At 44.7% G+C, this 17,689-nt stretch overlaps 3 protein-coding genes across 7 annotated transcripts in view; all 3 read left to right on the top strand.

The window, feature by feature from the left end:
* Positions 1-3,725, top strand: part of LOC118407718 (actin-related protein 8-like) — a 20,223-nt gene extending 16,498 nt beyond the window's left edge. Inside the window, exons 11-15 of the mRNA XM_035808236.1 lie at positions 325-366; positions 697-790; positions 847-957; positions 2,282-2,445; positions 3,106-3,725. Of these exons, the coding sequence (XP_035664129.1) occupies positions 325-366; positions 697-790; positions 847-957; positions 2,282-2,445; positions 3,106-3,249 (555 nt within the window). The 3' untranslated portion in view covers positions 3,250-3,725. The remainder of the gene's footprint in view (positions 1-324; positions 367-696; positions 791-846; positions 958-2,281; positions 2,446-3,105) is intronic.
* The window catches only part of LOC118407709 (zinc finger protein 501-like), a 482,642-nt gene that overhangs the window by 281,060 nt on the left and 183,893 nt on the right, over positions 1-17,689 (top strand). The gene's annotated exons all lie outside the window — the stretch shown is intronic.
* LOC118407599 (gastrula zinc finger protein XlCGF57.1-like) overlaps positions 4,567-17,689 on the top strand; it is a 21,808-nt gene continuing 8,685 nt past the window's right edge. Inside the window, exons 1-7 of one of the 5 annotated variants that reach the window (XM_035808096.1) lie at positions 4,577-4,816; positions 6,716-6,935; positions 9,076-9,171; positions 9,917-10,057; positions 11,850-12,111; positions 13,074-13,237; positions 13,554-14,018. In XM_035808096.1, the coding sequence (XP_035663989.1) occupies positions 4,785-4,816; positions 6,716-6,935; positions 9,076-9,171; positions 9,917-10,057; positions 11,850-12,111; positions 13,074-13,237; positions 13,554-13,697 (1,059 nt within the window). In that variant the 5' untranslated portion in view covers positions 4,577-4,784 and the 3' untranslated portion in view covers positions 13,698-14,018. The other 4 variants (XM_035808098.1, XM_035808097.1, XM_035808094.1 and 1 more) reach the window with 4 other exon arrangements.

Here is a 17,689-nt window from a genome sequence, read left to right as displayed (position 1 = left end):
TACCCCCTCCTGTGAAAGTGGCTGCTGTATGCCAATGTCCTGTATTTCCAGGTTGCCTAAGCTGTAGCTGAGAAGAAAGCTAATACGAGTGGTGTGTGAGTGTGACCGTGCACATTACATGTGAGTGGGTGTAAGTGTGTTTGTGTGTGTGTACATGTGAGTGTATGACGATGTCCTATATTTACAGGTAGCCAAAGCTGTAGCAGAGAAGAAAGCCAAGGCGAGTGGTGTGTGTCTGTGAGAGTGTGTGTTTGGGTTGAGTGCATATTAGTGAGAGTTTGAGTGTCTAATTAAGTGTATGCTGATACTGTATGATATCTCCAGGTAGCCATAGCAGTAGCTGAGAAGAAAGCCAAGTCGAGTGGTGTGAGTGTGTGTGACTGTGCCTGTGAGTGTGTGTAAGTGTGTTTGTGTGTGTGTACATGTGAGTGTATGTCAATGTTCTATATCTCCAGGTGGCCAAAGCTGTAGCAGAGAAGAAAGCCAAGGCGAGTGGTGTGTGTCTGTGAGAGTGTGTGTTGAGTGCATGTTAGTGAGAGTTTGAGTGTCTAATTAAATGTATGCTGATACTGTATGATGTCTCCAGGTGGCCAAAGCTGTAGCAGAGAAGAAAGCCAAAGTGTGAGAGTGTGTTTGTGTGCATGTGAGAGTATTTAAGTGTGTGTGTGAGTGTGTAACAATGTCTTATATTTCCAGGTGGCCAAAGCAGTAGCAGAGAAGAAAGCCAAGGCCAGCAGTAAGCAGGACCATGGACCGGACGGAGACAAAACTGCGCCAGACTCCAAACCTAGTCTGGAACCCAGGCACAAGCGGGCACGGGAGGACGCAGGGGGTTCGGAGGCTAAACATCGCAGGGGGGTGGCGAGGCTACCGTCTGCCTCCCGAGGGGGTCGGAGCCTGCCCCCCTCAAGCTGATGGGGGTAGACCAGGCCATTCTGCACAGTATAGAGTGTTGTGGTGTGTATTATTGTTTACACATTAGTTACTAGTATGTATGTATGCTTTACATTTGTGAGACCATATATGATACATATTAGACATTAATCTGACTAGTAATGCTTTATTACATTATCTTTATATGAAAATATGATAGTATTTCAAAAGTGCTTTTTCTTGAAAAGTGATATGTGTGTTTTTTATTTGTCACTCAAAGCCTGTGGTTCATGGTGTATTGCTTGTTTGTTTGCCTGTGTGTGTTCTTGCGATTTTCAACATGCTCTATGCTGTTTTGCCATGTATGTTGGGTATTATTGTGTCACACATCAGTTAAGCATTACTTTTAGCAGTCAATGCTTTAAGAGCACCCTAGAGAATGAACAGTTCCAGGGTATTTCATTCAGAATATGATCAAGCTAATATGAAAGTTGTGTGTCTTTTCTACTCAAGGTCTGAAACTTAGGCCTTCTAGTGCTGTATACTTCCCAAGGATATTAGGACACATTACTCTCATACAATCAGTAAGGAGCCAGTCTACATGCAGTAAAAAAACAACAACATACAATTGTTGCACTATATATTAGAGTGGAATCATTCAGACATCTATCGCACCGTAGTTATCCCTCAGTAAGACATCTGGAGCCGCATAGTTCAAGTTTTTTTAACCTTTATTCAGCCTACCTACAATTGTTGTACTGTTTTAGGTTTGCTTGATTCCAACCATACAGATTGCAGTATTGCCTATACATCCTCTAATGCTACAAGCCCATGTGAGTCTCCAAGGGTTGAACAGCAGTAGGGGTTAAGGGGCTGAAGTCTGCCTCTCTGCCTGCCTTGTCTAGTAATAAGCTCACCAATAGAAGTGGGTACCGGACTACCGGTACCGGTACAAAACCGTTTTTTCTTATTGGACCGGTCTGAATAAAACGGACCTGAAAAAATTTGGTGGACCAGATGTTGGACTTACTAGAAAATAAACAGATTATACGATCAGGGATTCACACGCTTTGGGGCTTACCGGTCGAAGAAAATAACAAGAGCAAAGCAGAGTATAGCTTATAGTCATTTCTACCAAGTTTTACAGTAAATCATACAGAGACAGTTAGTCTTGCGGGATTTTAGAACGCCAGTGGGAGTCAAATACTCCACAAAACATACTTCTTTGTAGCAAAATGGACCATTGTTTTGAGCATCGTCCATTCACAAGTTCTCACATACTGAATCAGGTCCAGGTTTAGGTCCAAACCTGGACCTGATCCTCTGGACCTGAACCGGACCCGAACCTGGATTTTCTGTACCGGTACCCAGCCCTAATCACCAATGTTTCCCTTGTGTCCACCTTTAGCTTCCGATGAGACCAAGAAGAAGATGTTCTCCTGCATCCTGGTGGTGGGAGGGGGGATGAAGTTTCCGGGGGCGCAGAATTTCCTGCTACACAGGGTCAGGTCACAGCTTCCGGCAAAGTACCGCAACATCGCCGACACCATGGAGGTCATCACAAGGCCAAAGGTTAGTAGGTCATCACCTGGCTAAAGGTCAGATGCTCACATGTCATGGAGGTCTTCCCATGGTAAAAAGCACTGATGGGACTGGAAGTTTTACCATGGTTGTTGTGTTTGTGTTGGGTCAGGACAGCATAGTTGTTTTTCTTCTCGGTCCAGAAAAAAACGGACCTGAAAAAATAAGGTGGATCGGATGTTGGACCGATAACAAAATGAACAGTTTATACCGACGTTATGATGTGCAGGTGTTCATATGTTTTGGGGCTTATTGGTCCAAGAAAGTAGCAAGAGCAAAGGAGAGGAGAGTCATTTTTATTAAGTTTCTACAGTCTACAACTTAACAGAGGCACTAAGCATTGTTTACGTGAAGATAGGATACTCCACCAAACACATTTGTTTGTAGGGAAATGGACCATTGTTTTGAGAATTGTCCATTCACAACCAATTAGGTCCCGGGTTAAGGTCCGAACCTGGACCTGATCCTGTGGACCTGGACCGTACCAGGACCTGAATTTTCTGTACCAGTTCCCACCCCTAGTTGTGTGTCTGTACGGCTGTGCTGGCCTGTGTGTTTGTTTATTTATCATTTTGTAACATGTTTATCTACAGGACCAGGACCGTGCTGGCCTCTGTGTTTGTTTGTGTATTTATGTTTGTTTATTTCCAGGACCAGGACCCCCAGATGGTTTGCTGGAAGGGAGCAGCAGTGTTAGCCTGTCTGGACACGACACAGGAGCTGTGGGTCGGGCAGCGCGAGTGGAGAAAGTTCGGCATCAGGATACTCAGGGAGAGGTCGCCGTTCGTCTGGTAGCCAATGAGAACGTGTCGGTGTTTGTCTGGTAGCCAATGGAAAGTTGTCGTCATTCAACTGGTAGCCAGGGGAAACATGTCGGTTTTCGTCAGGTAGCCAACGGGAATGTGTCGCTGTTCGTCTGGTAGCCAACAGAAGGTTGTCGTCATTCAACTGGTAGCCAGCGGAAACATGTCGGTTTTCGTCTGGTAGCCAACGGGAAATGGTCATCTTCCGTCTGGTAGCCAATGGAAAAGAGCTGTTATTAACGTCTGGTAGCCAACGAGAAGTGGTCACCATTTGTCTGGTGGCCAAAATGAACATGTATATAAAAGTAATCGAATAGAACAATGTTTACAACAAAGACAGAGGCATGGCTGGAAGTGAATCTTTTGGTAGATATCACGTACACACACAGTGCTTCTGGAAGCTGTCTATTGATGACAGGGTATATACCGAACAGCACCTAACATTTGCACATCTAGTTGTAAAGCCCCCTCTACAAATCAAGAATTTAGCTCGGCCGTGCTGTCAGCGAGCTCTAAATTACGAGGAGGCATGACCCTGATGCCTACGAACAAATGGCAGTTTCTTCGTCGGCATCAGGGTCATGCCTTCTTATAATTTAGAGCTCGCTGACAACACGGCCGTGCTAAATTCTTGATTTGTAAAAGGGGCTTAAGCACGGTTTGAAGGAGGATGCTCCTACAGTGCTGGGTGGCAATGATGGTTCTAGGGAAAAAGACTGGTATCTGAGCTTATAGATGAATGACGATGATTACTGGGCCTTTAGAGGAGGCCCAGTCAGCCACTGGCAGCAAGAGATTGTGCCACTGATCGAACTGTGCTGATCCTGTGCAAATGGCCAGCCTGAAGACTCGAACCAATAAATAATGAATAAAAGTTTGGGTGATGATCTGTTTCTTTATTAGAACTTTCATACATATAACATGTATATAGTACATACATATGTGTACATACATTGTGTATATATATAGCTAATACACACACACATATATATATATATGTGTGTGTGTTGTTATATGAATCATAATATTCAAGCAGATTTACCTTTGTCATAAGACTATAGGTACATTAAGATTTTCCAGTATGGCCTATCTATCGCTCATTTGTTATAGAGTTTCTCTCTCTTTCTCCCACTTCCCTATATTAATGATTCAAAATATTCAAAAACTGTAAATGTATTTAAGTTCGACGGGATTTAATTTCGCCGTAGCAGCAAAAACGACTTTTCATGGTGGTTTTAAGTTTGCGGTGAAGTCGTCACCGCGAACATTAATCCACCGAAAACATTTCTGCATTTACAGTATTCAATGATTGATGAATATTCAAGTAAATATAGGAGGTAACAAAAGAAAAATCCTATATCATTTTCCCTTAATTCTGACTTCTCTGGCAAATAAACCGGTGCAACTCCCGCAAATGAGAAAAGCCCGCTGAAGACTATACCTCAGGGAACTTCGGTGTGAGAGCGACACGCTGAACTGCGGTGTGAGACCACAGGTCAGCGTGAGGTCATTCAACTGAGAAGAAACATGGCGGCGGCCGGAACGATCGGAACAAAGAGGTTTGTTTTCGTCTCGTTTCATGGATTTAACCCGGTTTTGCGACCTCTTGGCGTAAAATATCAGTTCTGTGTTTCGGTATAATGAGAAGAAAAGCATCGAGGATTTGCGCAATGCACTGTGCACCGGAATGAAGTCAGTCGTAGACTGCTATGGGAGGGGGGCTGTTTACAATTTTTTGTTTACCATAGCTAAAATATGCATATCCCTGGTACGCTCCAGAAAGAGCTCTGGCAATATTGTGTACTGTTTTCTTGATGTTAGCCGGCGAACATGTACGTGTAAAAAAATCTGAAATATTATATCGGATTTGGACGTTGGCATTTCTGCTGTTACAATTTGTTCGAGGGCGCCAAATTTTCTCGACTTCTGTCACATTATATAGAACACAACACGGTGTATAGTTTCGGTATCACCCTCGAGCCTAGCCTGGTATCCAGACCGCCGTGCATAAGGATTATACATTACCGCGAAAGGGCTATAGTATAGAGCGAGGGACTGGTATCCAGGCTACCTCGAGCCCAGCCCTCCTGCATCATTCAGGCGATCCTACCCGCAGTTGAACTGGTACCTCGTGATGTGGAATACACTGTTTTGTATTCCAGTGCTCGAAATCCTTTTTTTTTCAGTCAGGTTGTCCAAGTGGCAACCTGAGTCAAAAGCCAGGTTGCGCCATCAATATTTCTGGTTGCACCACTTTCAAGTTGTTACTTTCTTCAAATCAGCTAATTATCTTTTCTTCCAGTTACATGTAGCCATGTAAAATAATCATCTGGTGTATGTTTTATTTTATCACAAAAAAAAAATGTAATGCAAGTAGGAGGGGGGAAATTAATGTTCCAACTGCAAAATTTCAGGTTGCGCAGTGTGCAACGTGGGTTTGAAATTAAGTTGCGCCATGCAAAATGTTGTTGCATTTTAAAATGGGAAAGTGGGTATTTCGAGCACTGTATTCTATATTTATCTGAATGTTAGAGCAAGGACGTTATATAGCATCCTCGGTTAGAGTAATGCACTGTACTTTGCAAGTTAAATGGAATGATTGAGGGTTAATGACCTGCCCGAGGTGTATATGGTGTGATAATGCCTGGTCCTTTCGCACACTCGGTGGTTTAATTCGGTGGTTATAGCAAAGGACAAGGCGTTATGACACCATGTACACCGAGGAACAGGCGGGTCATTAACGTTATTATCCTATAGCCAACCCAAACTTGCAAACTCCTGTATGACACATAGATCCCTTGGTACTATACTTGTGAATTCATTTTTAGAATTTCTGAAAATTTCCATTTGTTCTTTGGTACATAAAGGAGATTACATATTGCACGTTGAAACCAAAATTTCTACAGAAAACATTCAAAACATTGTCGTTTTGGCATGTCAAGCCTTTTCAAACTTTTCTGTACTGTATTCATGAATCATGATCATTCCTCCCTCCTGGGTCTGACCTTTCTTCCATACTCTGTGCTATTCTGATTCATGTATCTCTCATTCTGATTGGTCAGAGTCCTGTGTGTCTGTCCATCTGATTGGTTCAAACTTTCAAAAGTCCTTAACTACCGGTTGTTAATGAAACTATTTAATGCATGGTTGTTAATGATTTTCCATGTGTTACGGCGTCATAACCAACATGAAATGAGGTCTTCAGTTCTGTTCGGTCAACGTCCCCTGGCTATATGATAATCCTAGGTGATATGTCAAAAGTGAAGGCCCAGGAAAAGAAAACAAAACGCGTCAAGTCGTTGTTATGCAAATTGAAAATGGTCAAGACAAGGACTGTTTTCAATTTCGGGGCCTTTACCTTTGACATATCACCTAGAATTCCTGTCGCCGCACATGCGTTCTGATCTCTGTGAGAGGGCTTATAAGTTATATGATTTGTCTGTCATTGCTTCCCGCAGAGCAGAAATGGAAGATTCCAGCTGTGAACATTCTAAAATTCCTGGGAAAGAGATGGACCATCCTGGGAAGGAGAGTGATCATCCTGGGAAGGAGATGGACTGTACTGAACACCCTAGGAAGGAGAGTGACAGCAGGGAGACCCAGACAACAGACATGGGCCTGCAGCAGGAAACGTGTGTTGTGAACTTTCCCCAACCTGACAACACATCAACCTCACAGGTACAGGAGAGCAGCGGCAATGTGGGAAGTACCCTAGTCCTTGTACCATGGTCACTTATCCCAGTCCAGACTATGATAGTCCCAGTTCAGAATATAATAATTCCAGTCCAGAGTATGGTAATCCCAGTCCAGAATATGGTAACCCCAGTCCAGACTATTGGAAGTCCTGTGATCAGAAACACTGGTGAGAAACCCTACAGGTGTGAGAAGTGTGGATATAGGACAGCTGATGAGTCTACCTTATCCCAACATATGAAAGTTCACTCAGGAGAGAAAAAACCCTACAAGTGTGACCAGTGCGACTATGCTGCTGCTCAAAAATGTGAATTGGATCAACATCTACCAAAACACACCGGTGAGAAACCCTACATGTGTGGGGAGTGTGGGTACAGGTCATCCTTTAAATCTGGCTTATACCGACATATGAAACGCCATACAGGAGTAAAACCTCACAAATGTGAACACTGTGACTATTCCACTGCAGATAAATGCAGTTTGGACACGCATCTACTAGTAAAGCACACCGCTGACAAGCCCTACATGTGCGGGGAGTGTGGTTACAGGACAGCTTGGAAGTATGGCTTGACCCAGCATGAAAGAACTCATACAGCAACAGAAAGAACCTACAAATGTGACCAGTGCGATAAGGCCTATACAAACAAATCTGCTTTGAACCAACACTATAAGAAGCACAGCAGTGAAAAACATTACATGTGTGAGAAGTGTGATTACAGGACGACTCAAAAGTCTCTCCTAACTATCCATGTGAGAACCCACACTGGAGAAAAACCCTATAAGTGTGACCAGTGCGACTATTTTGCAGCAAGCAACTCCACCTTGCGCCAACACCTTATTACAAAACACACCGGTGAGAAACCTTACATATGTGGGGAGTGTGGGTACAGGACAACTCACAAGTCCGACTTATCCAGACATATGAGAACCCACACAGAGGAAAGACCGTACAAATGTGACCAGTGCGACTATTCTGCAGCATGGAAAACTGCTTTGAAGCAACACCGAGCAAAACACACTGGAGATAAACCCTTCGTGTGTGGGGAGTGTGGGTACAGGACGGCTTATAACATGACTTTAGCCAGACACATGAGAACCCACACAGGAGAAAAACCCTACAAGTGTGATCAGTGTGACTATTCTGCAGCACAGAAATATGATTTGAACAACCATCGAGCAAACCATACCGGTGAGAAACCCTACATGTGTTCTGAGTGCGGGTTCATGACTGCAAACACGTCCAACTTAGCCAAACACATGAGAACCCACACAGGTGAGAAACCCTACAAATGTGACCACTGCGACTATGCTGCTGCACGGAAAAGCGGGTTAAACCGCCATCAAGCGATACATACTGGTGAGAAACGCTTCGTGTGCAACGAGTGTGGGTTTAGGACAGCTAGAAGGTCACACTTAAACCTACATATGATGACCCACACAGGAGACAAACCATACAAGTGCGACCAGTGTGACTATTCTGCAGCACAGAAAAGGCACTTGGATCAACATCTTACAAAACACACGGGTGAGAAACCCTTCATGTGTGATAAATGTGGGTACAGGACGGCTTATCAAACGGACTTTTCCCGACACATGAGAACTCACACAGGAGAAAAACCCTACAAGTGTGACATGTGCGACTATTCTGCAGTACAAAAACGCCAGTTGGACAAACATTTAGCAAAACACACCGATGAGAAACCCTAACTATGTGTGGAGTGTGGATACAGGACGGCTCAGAGGATTTACTTATCTAGACACATAGGTGAAAAACTGTGACCAGTGTGACTATTCCGCTGCACAGAAAGATTATTTAGACAAACATCTAGCAAAACACACTGGCAAGAAAACCTACAATGTGTGTGACTTCAGGACACAAACAAAGTGTGACTTATCGCGACACATGAGAACACACAAGGGAGAGAAACCTCACAAGTGTGATCAGTGTGACTATTCTGCAGCACGGAAATCTGACTTGCCACACACGAGAACACACACAGGTGAAAAACACTACAATTACGTGAGACCAGTGTGACTATTCTGCGGCCCCAATTTGTGTACTGTTTCAGCAGTGCTATGACTGAACCAGATGTGATCTAACGTTGGCTGTTTCTTGCCGTTTCAGGACATGTTTGGTGCCCGCTGTCAGGACGTCCATGTGCAGAGACCGGACACGTTCAGCCGGCGCTACCAGGTTCGGTTAGGGGAGGAAACCATCCAGGTAACCATCTTACTGCTCTGCTGAGTGTGTGGCTGGGTGTGTGCTTGGGTGTGTGGCTGGGTGTGTGGCTGGGTGTGTGGCTGGGTGTGTGGCTGGGTGTGTGGCTGGGTGTGTGGCTGAGTGTGTGCTTGGGTGTGTGGCTGGGTGTGTGGCTGGGTGTGTGGCTGGGTGTGTGGCTGGGTGTGTGCTTGGGTGTGTGGCTGGGTGTGTGGCTGTGTGTGTGCTTGGGTGTGTGGCTGGGTGTGTGGCTGGGTGTGTGCTTGGGTGTGTGGCTGGGTGTGTGCTTGGGTGTGTGGCTGGGTGTGTTGCTGGGTGTGTGGCTGGGTGTGTGGCTGGGTGTGTGCTTGGGTGTGTGGCTGGGTGTGTGGCTGGGTGTGTGGCTTGGGTGTGCTTGGGTGTGTGGCTGGGTGTGTGCTTGGGTGTGTGGCTGGGTGTGTGGCTGGGTGTTAGCCACACTGGTGTTCTAGATTGAATTTTAGCATGGAAGCTCATCTGTGTTGGTACATGTGTGGTTATCATAGAGCAATGCTTGACTTTTTTCCAACAAAAAGGTTGTGCACAGCTATTTCCCCATTTTAACCCATGGGTCTGTTGTACCCCCAGCTGTTCACTCCTGTAACCCATGGGTCTGTTGTACCCCCAGCTGTTTTCTCCTGTAACCCATGGGTCTGTTCTATCCCCATCTGTAGCCCGTTGGTGTGTTGTTCCCCACCTGTAACCCATGGGTCTGTATTACTCCCTGCAGGCACCCATGGGTCTGTTCTACCCCCAGCTGTTTGGGCTGGTCGCCAGCAGTCTTGTGCACACCCAGCTGAGGAACCAGGGTGACCCGGAGGATATCCACGATGAGCACTACCTCCTGCAGACACAGAGCACTCAGCAGCAGGTAACCTCTCACATCTAACCTCTCACATCTAACCTCTAACCTTTGCCTACCACTACCTCCTGCAGACACAGAGCACACAGCAGCAGGTAACCTTTAACCCACCACTACCTCCTGCAGACACAGAGCACACAGCAGCAGGTAACCTTTCACACCTAACCTCTAACCTTTAGCCCTAACCCAGCACTACCTCCTGCAGACATAGAGCACACAGCAGCAGGTAACCTTTCACATCTAACCTCTAACCTTTACCCACCACTACCTCCTGCAGACACAGAGCACACAGCAGCAGGTAACCTCTTACATCTAACCTCTAACCTCTCACATCTAACCTCTAACCTTTACCCACCACTACCTCCTGCAGACACAGAGCACACAGCAGCAGGTAACCTTTCACATCTAACCTCTCACATCTAACCTCTAACCTTTGCCTACCACTACCTCCTGCAGACACAGAGCACACAGCAACAGGTAACCTCTCACATCTAACCTCTCACATCTAACCTCTAACCTTTGCCTACCACTACCTCCTGCAGACACAGAGCACACAGCAGCAGGTAACCTCTCACATCTAACCTCTAACCTTTAACCTAACCCAGTAGTCAGTACTACCTCCTGCAGACACAGAGCACTCAGCAGCAGGTAACCTCTCACATCTAACCTTTAACCTAACCCAGCACTACCTCCTGCAGACACAGAGCACACAGCAGCAGGTAACCTCTCACATCTAACCTATAACCTTTAACTCTAACCCACCACTACCTCCTGCAGACAGAGCACACAGCAGCAGGTAACCTTTCACATCTAACCTTTAACCTTTACCCACCACTACCTCCTGCAGACACAGAGCACACAGCAGCAGGTAAACTCTTACACTTAACCTCTAACCTTTAACCTTAACCTACTACTACCTCCTAGCACACAGCAGCAGATAAACTCTCACTTCTAACCTCTAACCTGTAACCACATCCTTTTGCAGGCACAGAGTGCTTGACAGAAGGTAACTGTTAAACCACAGCTGTTTTGCCTGCTTTTCTTGTTGCTTCTTGAAAGGTTTGTATTTTGTAGGATGTGAGGATTAGAATTCGTTAAAACTATGCCCCTAACTGTGCTTGGCAGAGAATAAAGCCAAAGTGTGAGAGTGTGTTTGTGTGCATGTGCATGTATTTTAGTGTGTGTGTGAGTGTGTAACAATGTCTTATATTTCCAGGTAGCCATAGCTGTAGCTGAGAAGAAAGCCAAAGCGAGTGGTGTGAGTGTGTGTGACTGTGCCTGTGTGTGTAAGTGTTTGTGTGTGTGTACATGTGAGTGTATGATGATGTCCTATATTTCTAGGTTGCCAAAGCTGTAGCAGAGAAGAAAGCCAAGGCAAGTGATGTGTGTGTGAGTGTGCATTTAACTGTGTGTGTGTTAGTGTGAGTATATATGCTGATATTGTATATATTTCCAGGTGGCCAAAGCAGTAGCAGAGAAGAAAGCCAAGGCAAGTGATGTGTGTGTGAGTGTGCATTTAACTGTGTGTGTGTTAGTGTGAGTATATATGCTGATATTGTATATATTTCCAGGTGGCCAAAGCAGTAGCAGAGAAGAAAGCCAAGGCAAGTGATGTGTGTGTGAGTGTGCATTTAACTGTGTGTGTGTTAGTGTGAGTATATATGCTGATATTGTATATATTTCCAGGTGGCCAAAGCAGTAGCAGAGAAGAAAGCCAAGGCAAGTGATGTGTGTGTGAGTGTGCATTTAACTGTGTGTGTGTTAGTGTGAGTATATATGCTGATATTGTATATATTTCCAGGTGGCCAAAGCAGTAGCAGAGAAGAAAGCCAAGGCCAGCAGTAAGCAGGACCATGGACCGGACGGAGACAAAACCTCATCCGACACCAAAACTAGTCTGGAACCCAGGCACAAGCGGGCACGGGAGGACGCAGGGGGGTCGGAGGCTAAACATCGCAGGGGGGTGGTCAGGCCACCCTCTACCTCCCGCAGGGGGTCGGAGCCTGCCCCCCTGAAATTAATGGGGGTGGACCAAGCTATTCTGCACAGTATAGAGTGCTGTGGTGGGTACTGTCTTTGTACATTAGATAGACATTAATTTCACCAGTCAATGTTTTGGGGTGTTTGACTCAGAATATGAATATATGTATTATATAGTTGTGTGTCTTCAAAAGTGATGTGTTTTTCTGCTCAAAGTCTGTAATCTAGGCCTTCTAGTGCTGTATACTTGCCAATGATACTTGGATACATTTTTCACTCTAATAAAATCAGTAAGGAGCTAGTCTACCTGCAGTAAAAACAAAACAGTAACAACTACAAAAATTGTTGTACTGTTTTTGCCTTGGCTGTTTCCAACCATACAGAATGCAGTATTGCCTAGTATACATCCTCTAATGCTACAAGCCCGTGTGTATCTCAAAGGGTTGAACAGCAGTAGGGGTTAAGGGGCTGAAGTCTGCCATCTCTGCCTACCTTGTCTAGCAATAAGCTCACCAATAGAAGTGGGTACCGGACTACCGGTACCGGTACAAAACCGTTTTTTCTTATTGGACCGGTCTGAATAAAACGGACCTGAAAAAATTTGGTTGACCGGATGTTGGACCTACTAGAAAATAAACAGATTATACAATGAGGGATTCACACGCTTAACTGGTCGAAGAAAATAACGAGCAAAGCAGAGTATAGCTTATAGTCATTTCTACCAAGTTTTACAGTAAATCATACAGAGACAGTTAGTCTTGCGGGATTTTAGAACGCCAGTGGGAGTCAAATACTCCACAAAACATTCTTCTTTGTAGCAAAATGGACCATTGTTTTGAGTATCGTCCATTCACATGTTTTCACATACTGAATCAGGTCCAGGTTTAGGTCCAAACCTGGACCTGATCCTCTGGACCTGATCCTCTGGACCTGATCCTCTGGACCTGATCCTCTGGACCTGATCCTCTGGACCTGAACCAGACCTGAATTTTCTGTACCGGTACCCAGCCCTAATCACCAATGTTTCCCTTGTGTCCACCTTTAGCTTCCGATGAGACCAAGAAGAAGATGTTCTCCTGCATCCTGGTGGTGGGAGGGGGGATGAAGTTTCCGGGGGCACAGAATTTCCTGCTACACAGGGTCAGGTCACAGCTTCCGGCCAAGTACCGCAACATCGCCGACACCATAGAGGTCATCACAAGGCCAAAGGTTAGTAGGTCATCACCTGGCCAAAGGTCAGAAGCTCATGTCATGGAGGTTTTCACCTGGCAAAAAGCACTAATGAGATTGGAAGTTTTACCATGGTTGCGTATCCTGACTTGTGTTTGCTTGTAATAAATGTTTATTTACAATACCAGGAGCCCCAGATGGTGTGTTGGAGGGCGCGACCGTGCTTGTGTTTGTTTGTTTGTTGTTTATTTCCAGGACCAAGACCCCCAGATGGTATGCTGGAGTGCGGTTGTCCTGGCTTTTGTGTTTGCTTGTTTGTTTATCTATTTGTTTATGTACGTTTGTTTATTTCCAGGACCAGGACCCCCAGATGGTGTGCTGGAAGGGAGCAGCAGTGTTAGCCTGTCTGGACACGACACAGGAGCTGTGGGTCGGGCAGCGCGAGTGGAGAAAGTTCGGCATCAGGATACTCAGGGAGAGGTCGCCGTTCGTCTGGTAGCCAACGGGAATGTGTCGGTGTTTGTCTGGGAGCCAACGGAAAGGGGTCATCATTCGTATGGCAGCCAATGGGAAATGGTCGTCTTTCGACTGGTAGCCAACAGGAAATGGTCATCTTTTGTCTGGTAGCCAACGGGAAATGGTCATCTTTCGTCTGGTAGCCAATGGAAAAGAGCTGTTATTAATGTCTGGTAGCCAACGAGAAGTGGTCACCATTTGTCTGGTGGCCCAAATGAACATGTATATAAAAGAAATAAAATAGAACAGTTTTTACAATAAAGATAGAGGCACGGCTGGAAGTGAATCTTTTGGTAGATATCATGTACACTGTCACACACAGTGCTTCTGGAAGCTGTCTATTGATGACAGGGTATACCGAACAACACCTAACATTTGCACATCTAGCTGTAAAGCCCCCTTTACAAATCAAGAATTTAGCTCGGCTGAGCTCTAAATTACGAGGAGGCATGAACCTGATGCCTACGAACAAATGGCAGAGTTTCTTCGTCCGCATCAGGGTCATGCCTTCTTATAATTTAGAGCTCGCTGACGACACGGCCGAGCTAAATTCTTGATTTGTAAAAGGGGCTTAAGCACGGTTTAAAGGAGGATGCTCCTACAGTGCTGGGTGGCAATGATGGTTCTAGGGAAAAAGACTGGTATCTGAGCTAATAGATGAATGGCCATGATCACGATTATTGGGCCTTTAGAGGAGGCCCAGTCAGCCCCTGGCAGCGAGAGGTTGTGCGACTGAACTGTGCTGATCCTGTGCAAATGGCCAGCCTGAAGACCCAAACCAATAAATAATAGATAAAAGTTTGGATGGTGATCTTTTTTTTATAATTAGAACATACATGTTACTAAATACATGCAGTTTATACCTAAATTATAGTATCCAAGCAGATTTCCCTGTGTCATATAACTACAACTACACTAAGTATGACCTTCATGACAGTCATTGTTATGGAGTTTTTCTCTCTTCTCCTTATATTCAAAAAGAGAGAAGAAAATAGTTTTATGATGTTTAGATATACATGATATTTTAGACCATTCTCCATTAGTCTAGCTGAAACTACTGTAGAAGTTAAGTTGTTATTCTTTATTCCTTTTCATCCATTAGACCACGTGGGGTCATTTGTGCATTTAGCCTATCAGAACATGCAATAAAGATTATTATATTCAAGATTTATAAATAGGTAAATAAATGTAGGATTTAAAGAAAACAATCCTATATAGGTTTTAACCCTTATTCTGGCTCCTCTGACAACTTAAAAAGCCCAACTCCCGCAAATGAGAAAAGCCTGCTGAACACTGTACCTCAGGGAACTTCGGTGTGAGAGCTAAACCGTGAACTGCGGTATGAGACTACAGGTCAACGTGAGGTCATTCAACTGAGAAGAAACATGGCGGCGGCCGTTACGTCCGGAACAAAGAGGTTTGTTTTCGTCTCGTTTCATGAATTTAACCCGGTTTTGCCTCCTCTTGTCGTAAAATATTAGTTCTGTGTTTCGGTATGATGAGAAAAAATGCATCAGGGGTTGATAGATTTGCGCAACGTACAAGTACTGTCCACCGGTATGAAGTCAGCCGTAGACTACTCAATTATGGGAGGGGGGCTGTTTACGTGTTGTTTGCCATAACCTACAAATTATATATTCCTGAGGTTCGGCAGTATTGTGTACTGTTTTCGTCATGTGGCCGGTGAATATATACAAAATAAAACTATTATATCTGATTTGGAACCTTTGCTGTTACAACTTGTTCAAGGACGCCATATTTTCTCGACTTCAGGCGCATTTCGTACTGAATTAAGTGGGGTTGACATACATAGAAAACAACAGGGTGTATTCCATATCACCCTCGGTCCCAGCCCTCCTGCAGGTCGAATCACCCTCCACCCTTCAGGCGATCCTACCCGCGGTTGGTCGGGTACTTGTGACGTGGAATACTAGTACACTGTTTTGTATTGAAAATTCTATATTTATCTGAATGTTAGAGCAAGGACGTTATATAGCATCCTTGGTTAGAGTAATGCACTGTACTTTGCAAGATAAATGGAATAATTGAGGGTTAATGACCTGCCCGAGGTGTATATGGTGTGATAATGCCTGATCCTTTCACACACTCGGTGGTTTAATTCGGTGGTTATAGCAAAGGACCAGGTGTGATGACACCATGTACACGGAGGAATAGGCGGGTCATTAACGTTATTATCATATAGCCTACACAAACTTGCAAACTCCTGTATGACGCATAGATCCTTGGTACTATACGTGTGAATTCCTTTCAAGAAGTTCTGAAAATTCCCATTTGTTCTTTGGTACATAGGGAGATTACATATTGCATTTTGAAACCAAAATTTCCACAGAAAACATTCAAAACATTGTCGTCTTGGCATGTCAGCCTTTTCAAACTTTTACTGTACTGTATTCATGATCATTCCTCCCTCCTGGGTCTGATCTTTCCTCCATACTCTGTGCTATTCTGATTCATATATCTCTCATTCTGATAGGTCAGAGTCCTGTGTGTCTGTCCTTCTGATTGGTTCAAACTTTCAAAAGTCATTAACAACCGGTTGTTAATGAAACTATTTAATGCATGGTTGTTGATGATTTTCCATGTGTTACGTTGTCATAACCAACATTAAATGGGGTCATCAGTTCTGATTGGTCAACTAATCCTAGGCAATCTGTCAAATGTGAAAAAAGAAAACAAAATCCGTCAGGACGTTGCTATGCAAATCAAACTGGTCAAGACAAGGACTGTTTTCAATTTCGGGGCCTTTACCTTTGACATATTACTAAGTACCTAGAATTCCTGTCGCCGGACATGCGTCCTGATCTCTGTGATAGGGCTTATAAGTTATATGATTTGTCTGTCATTGCTTCCCACAGAGCAGAAATGGAAGATTCCAGCTGTGAACATTCTACAACTGTGTGCGGACATCCTGGGAAAGAGATGGACCATCCTGGAAAGGAGACGGAACATCCTGGGAAGGAGATGGACTGTACTGAACACCCTGGGAAGGAGAGTGACAGCAGGGAGACCCAGACAACAGACATGGGCCTACAGCAGAAAACGTGTGATGTGAACTTTCCCCAACCTGACAACACATCAACCTCACAGGTACAGGAGAGCAGAGGCAATGTGGGAAGTACCCTAGTCCTTGTACCATGGTCCCTTATCCCAGTCCAGACTATGATAGTCCCAGTTCAGACTATAATAATCCCAGTCCAGAGTATGGTAACTCCAGTCCAGAATATGGTAACCCCAGTCCAGACTATTGGAAGTCCTGTGATCAGAAACACTGGTGAGAAACCCTACAGGTGTGAGAAGTGTGGATATAGGACAGCTGATGAGTCTACCTTATCCAAACACATAAAAGTTCACTCAGGAGAGAAAAAACCCTACAAGTGTGACCAGTGCGACTATGCTGCTGCGTTGAAATGTACCTTGGACCAACATATAGCCAAACACACTGGTGAGAAACCCTACATGTGTGGGGAGTGTGGGTACAGGTCATCCTTTAAATCTGGCTTATACCGACATATGAAACGCCATACAGGAGTAAAACCTCACAAATGTGAACACTGTGACTATTCCACTGCAGATAAATGCAGTTTGGACCAGCATGTATTAGTAAAGCACACCGCTGACAAGCCCTACATGTGCGGGGAGTGTGGTTACAGGACAGCTTGGAAGTATGGCTTGACCCAGCATGAAAGAACTCATACAGCAACAGAAAGAACCTACAAATGTGACCAGTGCGATAAGGCCTATACAAACAAATCTGCTTTGAACCAACACTATAAGAAGCACAGCAGTGAAAACCATTACATGTGTGAGAAGTGTGATTACAGGACGACTCAAAAGTCTCTCCTAACTATCCATGTGAGAACCCACACTGGAGAAAAACCCTACAAGTGTGACCAGTGCGACTACTTTGCAGCAAGCAACTCCACCTTGCGCAAACACCTTATTTTAAGAAGCAGT

Source organism: Branchiostoma floridae, unplaced genomic scaffold (genome assembly GCF_000003815.2).
Source record: "Branchiostoma floridae strain S238N-H82 unplaced genomic scaffold, Bfl_VNyyK Sc7u5tJ_1439, whole genome shotgun sequence".
In the NCBI taxonomy this organism is placed as follows: domain Eukaryota; kingdom Metazoa; phylum Chordata; class Leptocardii; order Amphioxiformes; family Branchiostomatidae; genus Branchiostoma; species Branchiostoma floridae.
This window is presented reverse-complemented; position numbering and strand designations above follow the sequence as displayed.